Source organism: Cyclopterus lumpus, chromosome 15 (assembly GCF_009769545.1).
Source record: "Cyclopterus lumpus isolate fCycLum1 chromosome 15, fCycLum1.pri, whole genome shotgun sequence".
Taxonomy (NCBI): Eukaryota; Metazoa; Chordata; class Actinopteri; order Perciformes; family Cyclopteridae; genus Cyclopterus; species Cyclopterus lumpus.
This window is the reverse complement of record NC_046980.1, coordinates 8,446,315-8,467,312: the sequence shown is the minus strand read 5'-3', so window position 1 is coordinate 8,467,312 and position 20,998 is coordinate 8,446,315. Positions and strand designations below refer to the sequence as shown.

Here is a 20,998-nt window from a genome sequence, read left to right as displayed (position 1 = left end):
CGGTTCTGCAGACAGGAGAAGGCAGAAGAATGTCAGCCTGCCAGTATCCAGCTGCTTCTCTCTTATTGGTATTCAGGGCACACAGGGCCGTCCTGAGTGTCTGTTGCACGTGCCAAGGAGGAATGTGGGAAATGAGGGGATGGAGAGAGGAGTGAGGCCCCCCTCCCTCCCATGTTTTCTGAACCTAAAAATAGACTGCATACTCCCATTATTTTGTATTCCCAGTTCATCCATTTCCACACCCCAGCATCCCTCCCTGGATCTCCCTTTGTTTTCCTCCCCTCCTTGTCTCTCTGTCTGGTCCGAGAAAACATGCTCTCTGGTTCCTAATGATAAGACTCCTGAAATACAATGCCAGACAGTTTGGAAACTGCTAACAGGCTTGCCTTGATGAAGGATTAACTATAGGGGTGATTTCATTTAACACTCCATTATTCCCATGTCCAGACGGCACTGTTGAACCACCAAAAATAAAAGCAAGATGATTACAAATCCCCTTAGTGTCTGCTGATTGCACGAATGCCTGTCTTTTATGACTGTTTTTCATTGTAATTGTTCGTGCATGGCTGATAAATAGATGGTAGCATGTTTTCTTTTTAAGTGTCTGATGATACACTCCTTTTTTCCCCAACCGTATTTAGATATTAAGTTGTATTTTTTTCGCCAATTTATCTGAAAGTATTGTCACTTTCTTCTTACTTTATCTAATAATTTGCATTTGCATTGCTGTTTGAGTGATGAAATCACGGTAGGTGGGCAGGAGGGATATTGGCTTTCAGTGGATTATGTTCTAGCACATGGCCAACCTTGGCTTAGTCATCGCGCCCACTGCCCGCCCACCAAGGAGATGAGAGTGAGAGCGCGAGAGAGAGGCCTTGCCCTAGGAACATTATCCCAGCACCAGCCAGGAACACCAGATCATAGTGGATTTAGAAGTAGGCAGAAATCTTGTGTCTAGAAAACAGTCAGCTGGAGACAGAAAAGTGAAGAAGGTCCAGCCTCAGGAGTGCTACACCAACATCAACAAGAAACTGCAAGTGATGAGATTAATACAGACAATAAAGACAACAATGAAACCCGAGGTAATACAGGACAAACGAGTTTGAGCATGGGATACAAGGGCCTCGGGTCACCCGCGTCAGAAAAAGCACACTATGATATTTGTTACCTGTCAAATTAAAGTACCGGTACAAGCAGATTTATAGTAGCTCTTTTCCCACACATAATCAGAGTTTCACCGCTTACTGTCCCCATTGTTACCGCTGCCCACCAACACAAACACCACTGCCACTACAAATATTACTCGTCTCCTGCTTGTGCCGCTACTACTTTAGTTGTCAGTCCACTTTCTGTTACTGCGAGGACATTGATTTCAAAATATATTACAGGACAAGATTAACCTTGCATAAAATCAAGATACAGGAGATTCAACAAATATATAAAAGAGAATGTTTTAGGATTAAGGGATTACATTTAAAGCAGTGGTTGTTCTTTCTTTGTTTGTTTGTTGCAACTTTGAGTGAAGCTTCTAACCTGTATAGAACATGTGGTGAACATGTTAGCAAACATTTGGTTAGTGAGTCTAGTAAGTCTGATATTTATTTCTGAGGGACCTATTTTGCTGCTTCACACTTCGCCGATTTGACTTAATTTGTCAGATAGAATCATTATAGAGCTATCAGTATAAATATCAGTGTTAAAGTTCTTGACACGATAGCACCATTCCGGACGAAAAGTCAGAAATTGGAACTGCAGACAAATCTTTTCTTCTTTACAATAAACAAGCCCCGATGCTTGCAGATCACAGTAGGTTGCCAAATGCAAACAAAACCGCGCCAAAATTCTTTTCTACTTCTTTCAATTATGAAAAAAGAAACAGAAAAGAAACAGAAGACAGCCCTTTCTGTTTATAATTTCCGTATACCACTCAGCATAAGACGTTCTGAAGGGTCTGATGTCAAGCCAAGAGGTAACAGTACATCCAGTTCCTGACTTTACTACTATGATGGTAACATTTTAATATTCTTTAATAAAAAAGTAATCACATAGAGCTTTAATTTGCATGGGAACACAAGTCTATATCCTTTAGGAATTGTGTGAATCTCTAAAATGTGCTGTTGTTGCTTAAAGCATGAGATGGCAACCTACCAGCTGTACAAATTTGGAAGAAGAACTGCATTAGCCGCAGTAATGTCAAACAAGGATAAATGCCAGTGTTTTTCTTTTACCAGGGAGCAGGCATAGCTGGCTGACTACCTCTCATCCATGATTCAATGCTTGTCTCTTTGCCGTTTGTTTTCCCTTGGGAAGGGATGTGTTGAGGAGTCAGGGGAAAAACTGAACATCCTTCTGCAGCCGTACGCCAGGGACGATGATTCTCTGAGGACTTGAGGAGGCCCTGTGTTCTGAAAAGCTGTAGGAGTTGCTGAAAGTCCTTTGAAGAAGGGAATCGTGTATGCAAGTATCTGTTGGCAACCATCTGGAAAGCTTTTCTAAAAGAAATAGTGGTAATATCATCTGTCCATCAAACCAGATGCCAATACTGCAACTGCTGCTGCTGCTTCTGTTTTGCACAGGGGTGCTTTACCAGTGAGTTTTGATCATTAGACTTCCAGCAAGGGAATGATGGAGAAGATTATGCACTGCCAACCACGTCGTATATCATGCAAGGCTTTTTATGATTTGGGGAGTGTAAAGAGAGATGGACTATTATACAGAAAAATGTCTAAAGGACAGTATTGACGTTTACTGGAAAGATCAATGTGAAAAGAATAGAGCAAATTATGCTATTTATTAGCCTGCCAAAGAAATAGCTGATATTCACTTTGCTAAATGTGGTTGAATTTGCTTGAGACAGACATCAAAAAGGACGTGCCACAGATGACGCATGTCTCCCTCCTTCACTCAGACATCCACATGAACCTTTTCTAGTCCTGGTTAGACAAAGGCCCCACTCACGGGGCTGGGATTGTTCTTTGCGTCTGATTTTCAGCCCATAAATATACAGACTATCCTCTAAAATCTGTCTCTGAATAAATTACAGACAAGACGTACGTCATGCAGCTCCAGCATTTAGCTCACTTTATTATGGCTTCAGCGCCACGTTATTTATTTTTATAGATTTTTTTATATTTGTTAATGAGGTAAGGAGTGACCTTTCATACATGTGGGCTGTTTGTTCTTGATAATATAAATCTTGGCTGAAATATTTCAGCAAACAAAACCAGCATAAGAGATGTTGTCTCGCGAGACTTTACTAGGTTGCGACTTCCGTTATATCTATATTTTATTCATCTTAAAAAAGCAGTCTGCAATGCTACGGCAGAATAACAGGAGGAGAGTTAAGATCTGAGACTAAAGGTGTGAGTTTTGCTCAAAATGAGCTCATAAGACGTGTTGTCCAACCCCGTCTGAAGACAAAGTGATAATAGCTTTTTTGGTAAAACCACTCTCGAAGGTCGGGTGAAGAGCCGGCTGTCACGTACAGGGACCAGATGCAATGACTCATAAGACTCATAAGAATCGGGATCACCGTGCACACTTTTAGATATTCATTCTTTGAAGGTATTTATGGTGTTGCGCTCGGTTGTACTTACAAAACGTGATAGAAGCAATTGTGTGATAAATCAAAGGAGAGCTTGAAAGAGAAGTTCAAACCCTGCCTTCTGTCTACCCTCTGCCCACCTGGATATTTGCTGAGTGAATTTGGTGAGCATCTGGTATTGTTGTTCCCAGTGAATATCCAGTCCAACCAACGGTTTCACACTTCTCCACCGATGTACAGGTGGAGGTATAGGGCGTGAAAATCTTCTGCGATGTGCCACAAAGTCTGGGAAGAAGAATACTCAGAGTAAACATAGATGTAATCTATGCTGGATGTAAAATTGACTGTATTAATGTTTCACGAGCAGGAAAATGCGTTCAATCTGTTTGTCAGACATGCGTTTTGGTGTGTAAACACAGAGCACCTTCAACAGCGTGACACAATCCAGAATTCAGTTTGATTCACGTATATTTGATTTAGTTAAAATCTAATGCATTATTCACATTATTATGCTTTCAGCCTCGACCAAAAAGATATGCTGCTATATTTAAGCGCGCATTAAACAACACAACATGCCACTCTGGTAACCTTGAGTCAATAACACCATACGGCAAATCAGAGATCTTTTTGTTTGCCTGCAAACATCAGTCTCACTTTCATCCATTAGCAAATCAGACCAAATCGGATCAAGCCATTAAAAGGCTCTCAGTCACACCTAGAGGGGCATTTCAAAGATGAGGAGGCATCATGGTTGACAACATCCATTTGTGATCATCCAAATAGACCAAAGGCCATTTGTCCTGCACTGTCCATCTGCGCTTGCTTAAGATCAACAGTGTTTCACAACGGCATCAGGTGTTTCTTATCACAGTCTTCTTTTATGGGAATAATGGACAAAGCAGTATGGTGCATTACAAAACACATTAATGATATTAGGTGCGAGGTGAGAGAGGAATGGCGTCAATGAGGAATAAGTATAATCTAAGAGGTGCAAATGTCAGAGAAGCATCCTCAGGTTTCTTTACATTGTACCTTCGGGGATGCACCGTTATTACAAATGACATACAATGAAGAATAAGGATGGTAGAGGGAACACATGTGCAGGATGAGAAAACATCCTGAAGTGTGAAACAGCAACGTGACATCCGAAGAAACAGATGCTCCATTTGAGGGATGGCTCAATGGAGCTTGATTGTGTACACAGAGACAGAAGAGTATTGATGAGTGCAACCGAATGCAAAGTTTATTAGGCACCAAACTGCAGATGTTGTTAAATGGCTAATCACTGGTTGGCAGACTCTGAATCGCAGCGAATAGAAATACACGTTCAGTTTGGAGAGAGTAATGGCCTTCTGTCCAGTCGGTGCTGTCACCTTGGCATCTGTTCCTCATGGTCTAGGTTCTTGACCTTCTCTGAAACACACTGTTGTCCGTTCTCGTTCAACATCCTCAGCATACCTATGAGAAGTGAAGCGTTAGGCAGATAGAGTGCCACGGGGACAATGGAAATGCAAAAATATGCAGCTATAACTATAAAGGAAGAAACTCAAGACAGGGAGAGAGAAAGTCATTTAAAATAGGATGGAATCCAAATAGTTTAGGTTAATTGAGAGGTAAGCAAAGCAAGCAGAGCATGACCGTCTGTTGCCTCCTTGCTCAAAATCTTAAGAGTATTCTCCACTAAATAACCCAGAATGCTTTATGTTTAACATCCTCTAGTCCCTCTGGCCTGTGGGTGATAAGTAGCACTGAAACAATTAGACTTTCAATTGATTAACCAATTAGTCCATTGACAGGAAATTAATCGCACGCTATTTTGATGATCTATTAATGTAAAAAAAAAGGGAATATTTACTGCTTCCAGTTTCTCAATTGTGATAATTTGGTGCTTTCTCTGTTTTGTGTCAGTGTAAATCGAATCTGGAGATGTTTCCTCGACCTGTGGGACATTGTAATTTTACATTTTGTAGGCCAACTGCTCAAGAAAATATTTGGGAGATTAATCAATAATGAACAAGAACTGTTAGTCGGTGGGCAGCAGTTTGCCTCATAATAATCAACACAAACACGGCGAGACAACAAAACAGACCCAACTTCTCTTTCTTTACCCACACAACAATTAGTATCTAGAATTATCTCAAAGCAAAGACACCAGTGGGCAACTTAAATATCACACATTGACAACAATATTAATATTGTTGCAAGTGATAATTAATTAACAAATACTGGGCTAGTAAAAAGAAAACTCCCCTCTGCTGCCAAAAGCCTAGAATAATATTGTGGAACCATATACCAACACAAATATTACTGTAATGTACCACATGGCTTAGTTACACAACATATATGAACAAAGCATACTCCGTTATTAAGGTAAATCATATGCAATGGGTACAGGACACAATGATGCCTCCCCCTATAGACAATATATCTCTTTATCTCCATACTGTCCCCATCATGCTACCCCCACAACCACCTTCTTTCTTTCTCTTATGAATGAGCGATGGAGAGCTGCCACAGATGTCCTTGCGATAGTGGTCGCAGACGGTGTTGCTGTGGTAACTCGGAGACTTAGGATTCATGGCATCTATTCAACAACCTTGTCAGCATGAGCTCAATAACTGCCCCCACCTTTCTGCAGGGTAATCTTTATGTTGAATGCCCAAGTGGTGCACTGTTGCACAGGTGCAGCATGAAGTGTCTGGCCAACTTTGTTTGAATTTAGCTGACAGTGTAACAATGTTTTGTTCATGTTAGTTGAGATAATATGTTAATGTTGTTATATCTGACACAACATTGCAGTTGTTTGTTGTACAGGTGCTGTAACAGTGCATGCTGTGTTTTGATATTGCTTATGGTAAATATCTTAATTTAACTTGTTAATATAAAGACAGGGATTACATTTAAAAGAATACCTTAATCACACATTTAGACCTGTTGTCAACTATCCAATAGGTGTTATATCTAAAATAATCTTGTACCACCCAGCTGTTGTTGGAGGTTTGTAATCTATCCATTTCAGCAATATTATTCTTTTTGTACAGAACGTATTTGCTTGTATAATTGTGCTAATATTTGATTGGTTGGTTGTAGTTGAGTGTTGGATTTCAAGCACATTGCCAGCAGTGAATACATCAATATTAATTAAAGATTGACAATTGGAAGGAGAGATAAATAAAAATAGCATAATTCGCTGTCAATTGTGTAAAATGTTGCATCTCTTACAAAGCTTATATTAAGGAATCCCAATAATTACATTACAATTGTTTTGTGTGTCACTGAAATAGAGACTTAATATCATGCATATCAAGCATCAACATAATTCAAAGCAAACGTGTGCATTGTCATAATTCTGTTATTTTATTAATCAATATTTTTGGCCTGAATATCATATACACAGCATGATGTCTGTGAGCCCAGTCGTGTTCCTGTAACACTATGGGGAATTGTTAAAATGTTATACTGAAGCAATATTACCGATTGATTTGTCTGACACTCTGCAGTGATGTGCATTTATTTCACTTTAATATTTAAAATAGACGCTTTATTTAGTTGTCCAACGGCTGCTTTACATCACTGGGGATGTTTTGTTAATGCTGTACTGTATATGATTGATTAAAAAAAGCTTTGTGGTCAATATAAAAGCCCTATAATGGCCGTGCAAAGTGCTCTTGTCTCACAAAGGCCATTACGTAATACCTTTGGTCAGCAGATCGTCTGTGCGTTGGGGAGTGTTCGTTTAATGTCTCTCCATAAGTAAAGAAAAGAAGAAAGAAAGTGAAAGAGAGAGAGAGAGAGAGAAAGAGCTCTGTCTTCAGAGATTTTAGAGAATACGTAAGACGTGAATACATAAGGTGTTTGAGTTCATCAAGTGTTGAAATTTCTCCTCCTCAACTCTATCTAGGTCACCACCGGAGAGGAACAGCATCATAGCAGAAAGAAAATACATTGAACAATATCTAAACGGCACTGGAAGTCTTTGAGACCATGAAGAATGAATGCTGTGCTTTGGGATTTGCTCCATATGCAAACGCGGCCGCCCGTCAGGCTCGAAGACATGCGCGTCTCGTTTGTCAAAACACATCACTGTGCTTTCCGTGCAGCTGTAATGTAAACCTTTAAGTGCTCGTGTTAAAATAGTAACGGTCCAATTAAAAGTAATTGATCTCGAAACTGGAATGCGTTTCGGTAAACCGCTGCTGGTGTTTGAGGGCGAAAGAAAATGTGAAATATCATCTCTCAGCCTCCACCGCAGGTCCTTCCTCGTTCATGGTGCCAAGCGCTGTGGTTCAAACGGAAATGAGATCAAGCAACTGCAAAGACTGTTTTATCTAGTCGAGCTGTCATGCTATATAGCCACAGGTCCGCCTTAGGCAGCCAGACTTGAGCTGGGTTGCTCACCTATTTTGATACTTTTAAAAATATAATAATCCCCACCTTCTGTGTGCATACGCTTTCATAATATGTGTCCTTGTGTGTGTGTGTGTGTGTGTCTGTGTGCATCTCTGAATTCTGTCAGACTATATATGTTCTGCTTGCAATGTTACTGGTAATCGGTGTGTGTTCAGCGTCTCATGTCCTGATGGGAGTATCTGTGAGTGTGTGTGGATTCATGTGTTTCTCTGTGGTATGCGAGTGCATATTTATGTGATGCAGAGTTGGGGATAATATCTGTTCTCCTCGTGTCGACATACTTGTCCTCAGATAACACTGTCAAGGTAACACCACCTTACCCAGAACACCTGATGCAGTAATATTCACCCATCGGAGTGCAGGCAATGAGACCAAGAAAGAGAGAGATGGGGGGATGAGGGACAAGCGAGGGGAAGAAGGAGAAGAAAAAAAGGAAAGGAGAGCTTTTAATTTCCTCAGCAGCTCATCAGCGAGGTTCTTACATTTGCACAGGCAGAGAAACTGGAATGGACTTTAGATGAGTTTCCAATTGAATGCTGCAGTCTAAGGAAGACCAAATGTAGCTTAATTTAAGAAATTGTAATTGAGGATTAGCTCACCTTAACGGTACGTGGACTACACTAGTGCATGCTTCTATGTTGCTATTTGTTAAAAAAAATTTAATGGGACCCTCAGTCTCTAATAAACACTCATATGTCTTCGGGGATTGAAAGTGTATGTAGGTAATGATGATCTAATTAAAGCAGTTTGAAAAAAATAAGATTGAGCTCATCAAGGACTGATGATTCTTTCCCGTCACTTCAATCTAGGTCAACACTAGAGACGGATAGCATCATTCGTTAAGGGAGAGCATGATTTAATGCAACCTGTGGGTTGCGCAACACACTCAACCAAGGGATGCTCTCCGGCTGGCATGTCGTAGCTTAAAATCTTACGGTGACAGTGTACAGCATGCATCTTCCAGCAACATATCCTCCTACAACAGTTCGTAGCACGTCTTACAAAACGTTACTTCTGAGTTGTCCTACGACTGCACAGCGGTACGAGTGATCAATCCACCTGCACGAGCCCCTGCAGAACTTGTGGTTTAGCCAACAAAAATCGGGCTTTGGGTTAAAAAAAACTTTGCTTCACAGCTTACGTAGATAACTTACATTGGTTAAGTACGTACACTTAAGTTAAAAGGTGCTATTGATATTCGGAGCATTAATATAGCTGCAAACAACTATCTCTATGTAGAGATAAAGTGAGCAGACAAGGAAGTCTCTCCCTCTGTACGTGTTGTTACCTGAACTTGTCCCTGCTTAGTTTTACTTCTAGTTCACGTTCGTGCACGTGAGTGTGCACTACTGTCTCGCTCATGGCCGCCGCTCCGCACTGCGCTCATTCGGCTGTTACAGCGTAGAGCAACTCCGTGACATCGCGGAAGTGTAGCACCCCAACCTGCTGTAGGTAACTACAGACAGCCAATGAGAACGCGCTGCTTCAAGCCGTGTGATCCCCTGGTGTAGTCAGCACACACAACAGTGCCAATTGCCACTCAACCCTTATAGCACCGCGGCCATTGAACCCTAAGTACCTAAAAGGCCTCAGAGCCAAGTTCTCACAAAGCTCTAGGCCAAACCAGGTCCATTGTTTGCCCTTCTTACAAATCCTATTTACTTGGTCCAGGATTTACAACCCTGATCCAAATGGACGTAACCACATTCCAGCCTAACACCATCATGACCAAAAGGTGGGAAAGCAACCTCCTTTCTTACCTCCTTTCTTTTTCGCCCAGGTAACTGATAAAGGTCACTTTCAAACGAGCTACGTATATGTGAACACACAATAAAATTGCTGAAATTTCCTCCCAAAAAAAACCTCCCACCTTTCAGATGTGCTCAAGATAGAAGCTTTATAATAGCTGATCCTTCTATCGGCTTGCTTTTCTTAGAAACAGCCCATCAAAAAGGGGACTTCTGTTGCACTTAACAGCAGCTAAAAACACATCTAACATGCCAGCATTGATTTACGAAGCCGGCTTTGAAATGGTTTTTTTGTTGTTGCTCCAAATGGTGCTTCAGAACATTCTGATTGCACCCCGAGTGCCCCCCAGTGATAGTCTTTGAAGTGGTCGGAGCCGTGTGCCGAAGCTCAGTCTGTGCTTATATCTGGAGCTTTTGTTTGTCACTCCATACGTTCTGAGTCCTGCGCCATCATTATTCAATGATTCACACCGTGCAGCCAAAACACTCCCTCTTATCTGTTAAGAGGCTGCAGAGATGCAGTCAGACATCTCTGGGTGGGTGGATGGGTGGGGGGACGAAGACTCTATCTCACTCTCTCCAGAGGGAAATGACTTTCCTCCCTTCCTCACAACATGAAGCCAGAGAGCATCCCGACTTCAAGAGCTTTAGATCCTGAATATTCACGCTGGTGGCATTCTACCATGTGTAGGCGGTGAGGGTTTGCAGAGATGGGAGAGGGTGTGTGAAGTATTGATCACTGGCGCTGTTGTCCTTGTGTGCTCTGTCTCCTAGCTCACTCTGAGAGAAAGACAGAGAGGCATAGATACAGAGAAAAGGTTGGCATTTATAAGGCACACTTATTCAACGGGGGATGAGCTGAACACAATGATAATTTATTGAGAGATATGTTGGAAAACAACAAAAGGATTGATGCATGCGACACATGAAAAGGAGGCCACTTGAATATGATTAATTTCTGTTTTTCTGTGCGCCAGTTTTAGGTGCTACAGCTTTGCACACCTGAATTATATAATGATATATAGTAGTGATAGTTTGATTTTGGCCCGGTTGAGCTTCTTACTAGAATTTAAATCACATATGTATTTTTTAAACCACACCCTGCCCTCGAACTTTAACTCGCGGTTGTTGATAAACCTCACCCTCTGACACTTAAACTGTGAGATGTCAACATATTCTGACTCCAACAGCTTCCATTGTGTTGTGATCAAATATTAAAAGCCTCTTTGAAATATTCAACCTTTTTCCTTCAACCTGTCTCACATTAATTCATTTCCCAGAACAACTTTTAACAAAGTAGTGAACATCTATGATTTCAGCAGTGCCCCTTAATAAAAAAATATCTTTATGGCGCGAGTGCATAGGGGTCCATTATGAATCCCGCCGGTGAAGACATTGTTATAACTTTGGTGTGACATTGTTATCACTGGGGAACACTGTGTGAGAATAAGAAAAATCCACCAAATAACAACAAAATGGAAGCAGAATTCGGAGGAGGATATAGCCAGGAGCAGTTACGATCGATTTTTTTCCACTAAGGTCTTGTAATTGCGAAATACATTTAACTTGTTTTCAGAACTCTAATTTAGCACCATAAGCGCCCACCTGAATCACAGTGCTGAACCTCCGGGGAAATACTTTGTAGAGACAGATCTACTGACCTGCCTCATGCAGGACGTGGGAGAAAAAGATTGAAGGAACAGGTTGAAATAATCTGAAAATGTGTACTTTTTAATTTCTCTTTTAATTTCTTCTTGCTGGGCAATCGTCTTCCAGCAGCTCTTTAATAGCACTATTTGCTTGTGCTCCATCATTGTCAATTAAGCTCCAGTCCCAAAATGGGATGATTTTTAGCTCCAGGGTATTTGACTCACTACAAGCTTTCACTACAACACAATGCTTCAGTACTAGCTCATGAACTGCCAAACCCAAGTAGACACAGATTTACATATCAAACACAGCCTTTTCATCTGAAGTGTTCTCCACAATATGGCCCACAGAAAATCATTGTCACACACACAAAAGCTTTGTTTGTACCAAGTAGAACCAATTGTGTTACCTTTCCCAGATGAGCTCCACGGATAAGTTGTGTGCACGTCATAGGAAGATGGAGGGGAAACTCAATGAAGGGGGATGATCCATGAAGTTGGACCTGTGAGGAACACATCACACTTCAGTGCACAGTCACAACATAGAGACACCGCACAATAAGTACAATTGATTAGATGTTAGAAGTAATCAGATAAAAAAAGCAGTTGTTTCAAACCAAAAAGACCATTTCAAACGTCAATACACAGCACAGAATATCACAACACACATCTCTATACACTAGATAAATACTATAGAGTACTACTTATAATCCAGTAGGTACACTGCAGAAACTACCACAACTAATACTCATGTTGAATAAACATTGACTCATTGTAATATTTGATTGTACCAACAAAACGTAGTACACTTTCCTCCTCAATGCCGAGTAATTGTAATAAACTGTAAACTCAACTCTCTTATTCATGGCCTACTTTAGTCGTGTAAAGAAAGTGAAAGAGTCAAGTATCAAATGTGTTGCAATGAAACTACAGCAAGCATAAATCAAGCTTAGGATGCTTTATTTTCATCGCCATGTTCAAAATGAATCTTGGCAACTTGTCCACCATTATCAAGCATGCCAACTGTAATTTGGGCATAACTTTATGATTCTCTTTTAATAGACACGGGTTGTATCGTTGAAGACTATTCTTTAAGGCGTGGAAAAGTAAACTGTGCTCTTTTTAGATCATTGCTAATACTCTTTTTAGTGGACATATTTTCACCTTTTCGTTGTGTCTCTTCACTTTGAGGTTTAAAATGTAAAATGTGTTATTGAAAGAAACATTTGCTTGATTAATAAAAAACAATTAAAAAAAAAAATTTGAATCACAATTCATGCCCTCGACCGCCTTTTTTTTTTGAATAATCGTTCAGTAATAAATCCATAATCAGCTGGTTGTGGTATTTGTCACACCTTGGCAGAAACTGACCATCCTCAATTAATATTTCTCAGAGCAGAGTTGGAGGGATATTAAGCAACACATTTAGCATGTTTGTCAATGTGTACCTGTTTGCGTAACACATACTAGTGTGTTTCCAGGCCGTTGAACTCTGTACATATTTTCCATGTGTATATTTCCACACCAAGGGGGGTAGTGTGGGGAGATCTCCTGGCCCCCGATCCGACTGACGCATCAGGACCAGGCTCTGCTCTCTGCGTTGCTCCCCTCTGTGTTTTCTTGGAAACGAGGCTGCCTTGTGTTGCCATGCCAGGCCCTTGAGAAAACACCCAGTGCATTGCTGTCTCAGTGGCGTGTGCAAATGTTGCTGCATTTTCATTTGTGTCTATTTGGTTCCTCGGTGCAGCTTTTGGTTCAACTGCATAACTCAGTACACTCTGCACACTAAATATTTTGTGTGGCTTTGTGCTTTTCTCTTCTCTGCGATGTAAAGTTTGGATGTGTGTAAATGTCCTGTGATGGAGCATAACGAGGAACTTCATTGCTCGACTTTCGAAATTCAATAGATGTAGCAGAATTCAATGAGAGCAGCTTACTGGAGGGTCTTTTGATGACAAATAACACAAATTAGAGAGATTCGTCAAAGGAGAGCCAGAAATCTGACGGCAGTGATTCTTAGTCACCGACTTCCTCCTCTCTGGAAACATAGTTGAACCGCACCAGAAGCTGTTTGTGTCCGTTTATTGCTTTCTGTCTTACTCACACACACACACACACACACACACACACACACACACACACACACGCACACAAGCACACACACACACGCACACACACACACACACACACACACACACACACACACACACACACACACACACAACCTTCACTCACTAATGCAAGTTGATGAAACCTCTCTCACTCCTTCCTCCTCTTCTCCCCCACTCTCTCTGTTGTTGTCCAGATGGAGGAAGTAATAGCACGCATGCAGGATGAGAAAAATGGCATCCCCATCCGAACAGTGAAAAGTTTTCTAACCAAGATCCCCAGTGTTTTTTCAGGTAAGGCTTTTATCGCTCTGCTGTTCTGTACGCTCTTTGACTGTCTCCTCTCCTCTTCCTCATCCTCTCCTCCACTTTGCTCCCACCCACTAAGTACCCGACTAGTACTCATTTCTGGCCAAACAAAACACTGAAAGTATTTAGAGAGTTGTCCGTTTTACATTTCACACCAGCAGTGCCAGAATGTCAAGAGGATCATATTAGATTTTGGAGCTGTGCAACTTAACACATACGAATCCATGTTGGAGTGATAACCCATAAGAAACTATTCAAGTTAAACACTACGTTCAAACGCTAAGAGGAGTGAGGCCATCATCGCTGTCATGCACCATATACAGAAATATAAACTCACAGTATTACGCAATCAAATTTAAAGCTTATATCGGCTTATAAAAGTCAGAGCTTTACAATGCAACGGCATCAACATCTTGTTAAATATAAAGGATTCATAAATAATCCAATAATGTACGATTTTCCTATAAGTGCGCGTTCCCTGAACATTGTGCAAAAACCTCCTTTTTGCATAATAACGTCTCAATACCAGAACCCTCACCGGTCCCCCTTTCTGCTATCTAAGAGCCACTTAGGCCCTTTTTGACACGGGAGGCTGCGATGACGTTGGATGGTTGGCAGTGAGCAGCAACATATAGACTCAGAAACATTTAAATATCTAACTTTAGCCTCAGTGATGTCAGTGAAACAATGACGAATGCTTTGTGCACATAAAGGGCAGCTGATGCACAGGTCTTTTTCCGTTGTTGGTTTCCTTTTTCATGCCGAGCCTTCTCCACAGGGTATATCTATCTATGTTTCAAAGAGTGAGTGGCCATATTGATTAATTATATTTGATTATTTTACATCTGGCCGAGCAATATCCGCTCAGAGCCATCGCTGCTCTTTCTTTTTGTCAGATATTATACAATCAAGTACACTGGCTTCTGTGGGAACAGATGGCTTATTTGTTTTTCACCTCTACCTAAATTCTAGAGTTACGCTTCATCATCATAAAAATGCACCACAATCAGTTTTAATATATTTTTTTGTAAAAATGCATGCAGTGTCTATCAAGAAGGCGTCACTGTGGAGCGAGAGATGCTCAGACTGCATGCTGCCTCCCGCAAAGCACTCGTCCCCTGGCAGGGCTGCAACAAAGACAAAGTCTGTGAACTCTGCTGACTGTGGGTCAGTGGTTAGCAGGTCCAGCTTTCAATCAGAGAGGCGCCGGTTCGATCCCCTAGCTGTGCTATAGTCCTAGTCGATGTGTCCTTGAGCAAGACACTTAACCTTGAATTGCTCCCCGTAGCTGTGTGTATGATTGTAAGTTGCTTTGGAGCGTCAGCTAAATGAAATGTAATGTAACTTAACCCGTGCTCACTGGAGCTCCCAGACGACAGCCACGGATGTAACCAAGGTTTCTGCATTGTGTTTTTCCTCTGCACCACTTTTTGCAGCTCCAGAAACTGCCAGGGGACGAGTGCTCGGCCTCAATTCTGGATGAAAAAACACATTTTCCACTTGCCAATGTATTCACCTGTTTGAGTAACAGGTCTTGCTCTCAAATAAATGTATTGCTAACAGACGTGGTGCGTCTACCCAGATCCCACACTTCATAGTCAATTTCTTCTTTATTTTACTGGTGACCCAAATTATAAAGATGTATTTGAACTACTTACAGGTACTCAAACTGAGTGAGCTTATATTTCACAATATTTCCCATTTAATGGGGTATATATGAATTATATATTATTGGACTGTTAAGCCCCGCGACCCTAATGAGGATAAGCGGTATTGAAAATGGATGGATGGATGGATGGACTGTTAAGCCCTATATGTACAGTATATGTTTGTGTCCGTACAATACGAGTGTATCTCCTTTGAGTCCCATAGCTCTCATATGTAATATATTATAGCATTTCACACATTTTCTCTGTGCATAGTCTTTCTTTTCAACTCATATTGTTCTACTATGAGGATTTTTACAACCTCTAAATATAATTTTTACTTTCATTCCTGCTGTACATCATCTCTACTTAATACGTTGATGTTGAGCTGTGCATGATGCCCTTGGCTGTATGCGGTTACTTTTTTGCTGCAGCAAATATCCAATATTAGCCATGCTTGTTATCATTTATCTCTTTATATTATTGGCACATTCTGATGCACACGCATGGTTGCACCCGCACACACCCACAAACCCACAAACCCACACGCACAGCCCAATCTATGGGCACGATATTAATAAATTCGGAGAGCAGCCTTGTTAGAGGATTATTCGTACACATCTCATTTAAGCTCTCTCTTATAAAGTAGGTCAACTTTGATAGTGTGAAAATGGGGTTGTATTAATGATGTTAATGCATTGAGAATCTCATCTGGTTATTGGGGCGCGGAAAAGCAAGGGGTTGCCATGAAGACCAAAACCTGACAGAAAGATAGCTTGATGGACGGAGTGACAGCCACAGGGCTGACTGTCTCACGGCATGAATTCCCTCATGTCTCCATTTTCACACCTTTTTTCCTGCCTTCTGTGGCTCTCGTCTCCTCAACAAACTGTCACCCGTCAGCATGACGGACTGTAATAATAGCTTGGAAAATATATATTTTGCCAAAGTGCAAAAGTTACATGTTGTGATTGAGTGGGAAAAAAATGCCCAGGGGGGCAAAAGATGCTGTTATGTTTTTTTCTGAGACGTGAAAAAGATTCAGTCGCATTCTCAAATGGAGAAGATGAATTGCAAAATGACATCCAGCATATAAAAGGTTTGATGTTCAAACGTGAAAAAATGTCAGTGGCAAACAAGTAATCCCTGGACTTTTACTAAAAAAACAAATACATATGATATCTTGCCTTCACAGTAGATATATTTTCCATGCAGGCATTTCTTCTTCTCCCCTCCTTTCAGACCTTATTTCACTCAGCTAACGTCTTAATTTGTGTTTGTGACTGTTGGAAATGTCCGCTGTGATACATCGCCTTATTAAATGAAACAATTGCAACTGCAATGTCCGTGCTGTGACTAAGTCAGACAGACTGTGTTGTTAGTGTACACAATAGCTGCTTCATTGTGCCATTGTAACTTGCTGGTCATTTATATTAATGGTCTACATCCAAAGAGAGCTGGCTTGGAGAGGGTGTCAGAAAGAAAAATGTGGTAATGGACGGCCTATTACCCACCCACATGGTGCAAGGCGAGAGGAATTGGTATGCACTGTGATGATTAGGGAAGGTGCATAGGGTTAAGAGATTCATTGTTTTCCCTGCAAAAGTGTTTCAACACACATAATGTATTAGATATCAGTGATTCATATTTCTGTGCTTTCTCTCATTTCAGGTTCTGAAATTGTACAGTGGATGATCAAGAATCTGGACATTGAAGATCAAGGTAAAAGGGAAGAGGCTGAGCTGCAGGGGGTGTGCGTAGGCAAAGATACTGCATGAGGTGAAAGGGACAGGCGCATACCGGGGTTTTAAAAATAAGTTTGGGATTGTAGTTTGGATGCTGAGTTGCAGTTATGATACGTGACACACAATCCCATGAAGGCAATTACTTTCAAACCCTCGATTTGGGTTAAAATCTTTCTTTCTAGTAGTCATAACTCAGACGTGAGAACACAGAGACATGATTTAAAGATTTATAGATTTAGTGTTAGACTTTTCGATGATATAATTAACTCCTAAATCCATTTCGAATTAACATGCATAAATCAGAGGAAAAAGACGCTTTTTATAGACTACTCCAGAACAGAGCATTAACGGGTCTTTGTCAAATTAATCCATTTTCGTTGTCTCAACATCGATGGATACATTTAAAAAAGGAACCTCTAACAGCTAATTTGGCATACTTTTAATGGTGCCAGTTTGCCAAAATGTAAATAAAAATAGGCTTAAAAACAGAGCAATGCCCACAGCTAACTAACCCATTTATATCCCCCAAACATCCTCCATAGAGGAGTGGGTCCGACTGAACCCTGGTCTAGAATGGAGTGGTATTTTCTTATTAATCATAATATATAATTATCTATTAATGTAGATCTGAAGACTAAATTGTGTAAATGGCATTGTTACAGGTGTGTATGCTGTATACTCCAAAGCTTCATGGTGGTTCTCAGGGCAACTACATGCCTTTGTGGAACCTTTTGAACCAATGTTGTGTGTGTGTGCGTGTGTGTTTGTGTGTGTGTGTGTGTGTGTGTGTGTGTGTGTGTGTATATATAAACATACATAAGTTCACAGTTCTGCATTTGTCTTTCTTATTCATCTTATTTGATTCCAGTGTGATACATTAGAGTTTGACAGGAAGTTGTCAGATCATTGCTTGAGCCTCTTATTGCACAAAGAATGACTCAAAAGTGAGCAGATTGTCAACCATTAAAACAGCTGGCTTTGCTAAATATGGTGATAAAGAAATATCGCTAACAATGTAGAAAACACTTTTATAAGTGTTTTAAATATGCGTGTACATGTAGGTGTGGTGGATATCGGCGTGTTTGTCTGCTCCGGTATGTGTGCCTCATTATTCATAGTTCTGCCAGCTCCCAGCTGTGAGACTCAGCTGACTCATCAACTCTCTGTGTTGTTTCATTTGTATGCAAGGGTCTTTTCCTGCATTTGTCAATTGTCCGTTTGTATCAGAAAGGTCACAACAAGGCATGCTCCTATTTGTGTGTGTGCGTGCGTGTGTGTGTGTGTGTGTGTGTGCGTGTGTGTGCGTGTGTGTGTGTGTGTGTGTGTGTGTGTGTGCTTTTTAAGGGCACAAGGAAGCAGCTGGATCATAATACAACATCTCTGCATTGTTTGGTAGCAGTTGAACCTTCCAGAGCGTACAGATTGTTTCCTTGCCTTAGTTTTATTTCTGTCTTTTCATTAACGTCGAGGAACTTGCTCGAGTAAAAAAAAACGATTTACATTTTTTCCCAGAGAGATTATGCTTTTCCCCATGCCTCAGACAGCACTGATTCATAATGTATCTGAAGTGCTGCACCTTTGATATGCCAAAACAAAAACAAAAGTAGTAAACTATGAAAAACAAGAAAGCCTGTCATATCATTTCTGTCATTCCCTCGAGCAAATTTACATTTATTCTGTTACATTTTGCGATAGGGAAAATGCATTTCCAAATACTATTCCGGAAAGCAAGCAGATGTTCTCTGTCCTTTAACACTTTTTGGTTTTCCTTTATATTTCAGTGCATTTTAATTTGCAAACGGACACAAAACAAGCCGTCAGGTGAACAGCGTGTTGCGCACAGACAAACTCCTGGCGGGGCGACACAGCAACGTGAAATGCAATTAATTTGTCTCACAGCACAATAGCAGCATGTTTATTATATAAAGGCAGATTAGGTTATATATCAAAGTTTTTCTTCTAAATAAATGCGCCGGATAATATATTGACACACTCCAGAGGAACTCATTATCTTGTTATTTTGCAATCTTTGTAGTCCTCAATTCTATTTGATTACACATGTACGTGGCCTCTTGCCATGATACTTTCATTACAATTCAGGCCATTACAAATCATTATGTTTCATTGAATTTCTAAAGCCAATTGGTTTATCTGGCATGGGAACTATTGGAATGAAGTGCTTACCAAGGGTGGTCTAGACTTGTTTCATTAAGGTGCCTTATTGGGCAGATTAGAGAGCTCATAAAGGGATCTGTAAAGGTTACTCGTACCGGGGCACAATGGAACACAAAAGCATGACACAGGGACAGATGGACCAGGACAGTTTGGTTTACTCAAGGTCAGACAGGGCCATAAGGCAAACCAATCATAAGGCAGAGAATACGTAGTCCAGAACAGGCAGGGTCAGAACGATAGACTGGCTCGCTCAGCCGTAACACACAAGACAATCTGGCAGGGAACAAGTGCAAGTGAAAGGGCTTAAATAGTGAGCGAGTGATGAGGGGATGTGCTGCAGGTGAGATGGGCGTGGAGAACCAGGGGAGGGGAATGGGAGCTGAAGCTGCGGGAGGATCTGAAATGAGGTGGGATGGAAACAAACTAAGATGTGGAGGAATGTGTGACAGGATCAGAAACATCGAGAAGCTAAACGTGAATGAAAAGCCACAGGTTGACATGATCGACAACCTCAAGGGGACACAGCAGACATCGAGCTCTAAATTGACAAAAGCCCTGCTCTTCTAAAAAAGGTACATGGTTTTTAACACATTGAAATGAAAGTGTGACTGGTCTTTCTAGTGATATGAGCATCCCTGAGGCATCACTGATAAACGTCCATAAATCCAATTTAAATTAAGATCTTCAGATCTGGTCTCATAACTCAAAATAAATAGTAATCCCGTTAATTGTCCACTACACATCTGTGGTTTCAGAGAAAACAGGAATTGCTAGCAGTTAATTCAGCGTGACTCTCCAGGGGGAATATTCACCAGAATGTAAATATAAAGCCTATAAAACATGGCTTAGTGGAGCCGACAGCTAACTGACTGAATGTCACACTTCCTGTTTACATCACCCAGAGCTGATGAGGTGGCAGCAGGAAGAGCTCGATGATTTATTGATGAAATTAAAAGGGTGAGAGTTGAGAAGCAGGCAGAAAACTAAATCCCCCAAAAAGCTAGAAGGTTAAACACTGAAGAACTAAAGACTATACGAACAATGGCTGGAAAGAAAGATACAAAGAGCAATGACAAACTGGCAAAAAGAGAAAAGGGAGCACAACGCCAGGCTAATGACTTCTATTGTATAGTTGTGACATCGCAACTGTACTAACATCTTGACGGCTTGTTATGAGTGGAAAACGCCAGCTGTGCCGCGTTCATCCTTTAATGCAAGATGCTTGGAGGGTTTGCGCTCCTGACTCTTCAGAGACAAAGCATAAAGTGATAAAAGCACTCACCAGCATCATTCTGTGTCCACCCTGTTGAGATGCTCCCACAAATGGGCTTTTCTCCCTTTGAACTGACAGACCGGACACCGCCGTGGTAGCAACCTGTCAATCACAAGGTCCAGGCCCTGCTTTATCATCTATTTTACTCCAAACAGGACCCTAAATTACTAAATGAACATCACGCTGTATTGAAGAGGACTTGAAGAACAAGTATATTGACAATCTGTCTTTTAGAAAATCAGAGGCGTCGCCGCCTGCTGGCCACTAGAAAGAATGCAGGTTTAAAGCACTTCCACATTGGCTTCACTCGTCAGAACCGCAGGTTGCCGCCTGGTAGCTTCGTATTGCTCAGCAACGACCACTTTTTTAGTGCTCCAAACAAATGCAAAGG

At 41.1% G+C, this 20,998-nt stretch overlaps 1 protein-coding gene across 1 annotated transcript in view; it reads left to right on the top strand.

Moving 5' to 3' along the window:
- Positions 1 to 20,998, top strand: part of rgs7a (regulator of G protein signaling 7a) — a 49,190-nt gene that overhangs the window by 14,601 nt on the left and 13,591 nt on the right. The window contains exons 2-3 of the mRNA XM_034551973.1: positions 13,657 to 13,753; positions 17,086 to 17,136. Coding sequence (XP_034407864.1) covers positions 13,657 to 13,753; positions 17,086 to 17,136 — 148 coding nt within the window. The remainder of the gene's footprint in view (positions 1 to 13,656; positions 13,754 to 17,085; positions 17,137 to 20,998) is intronic.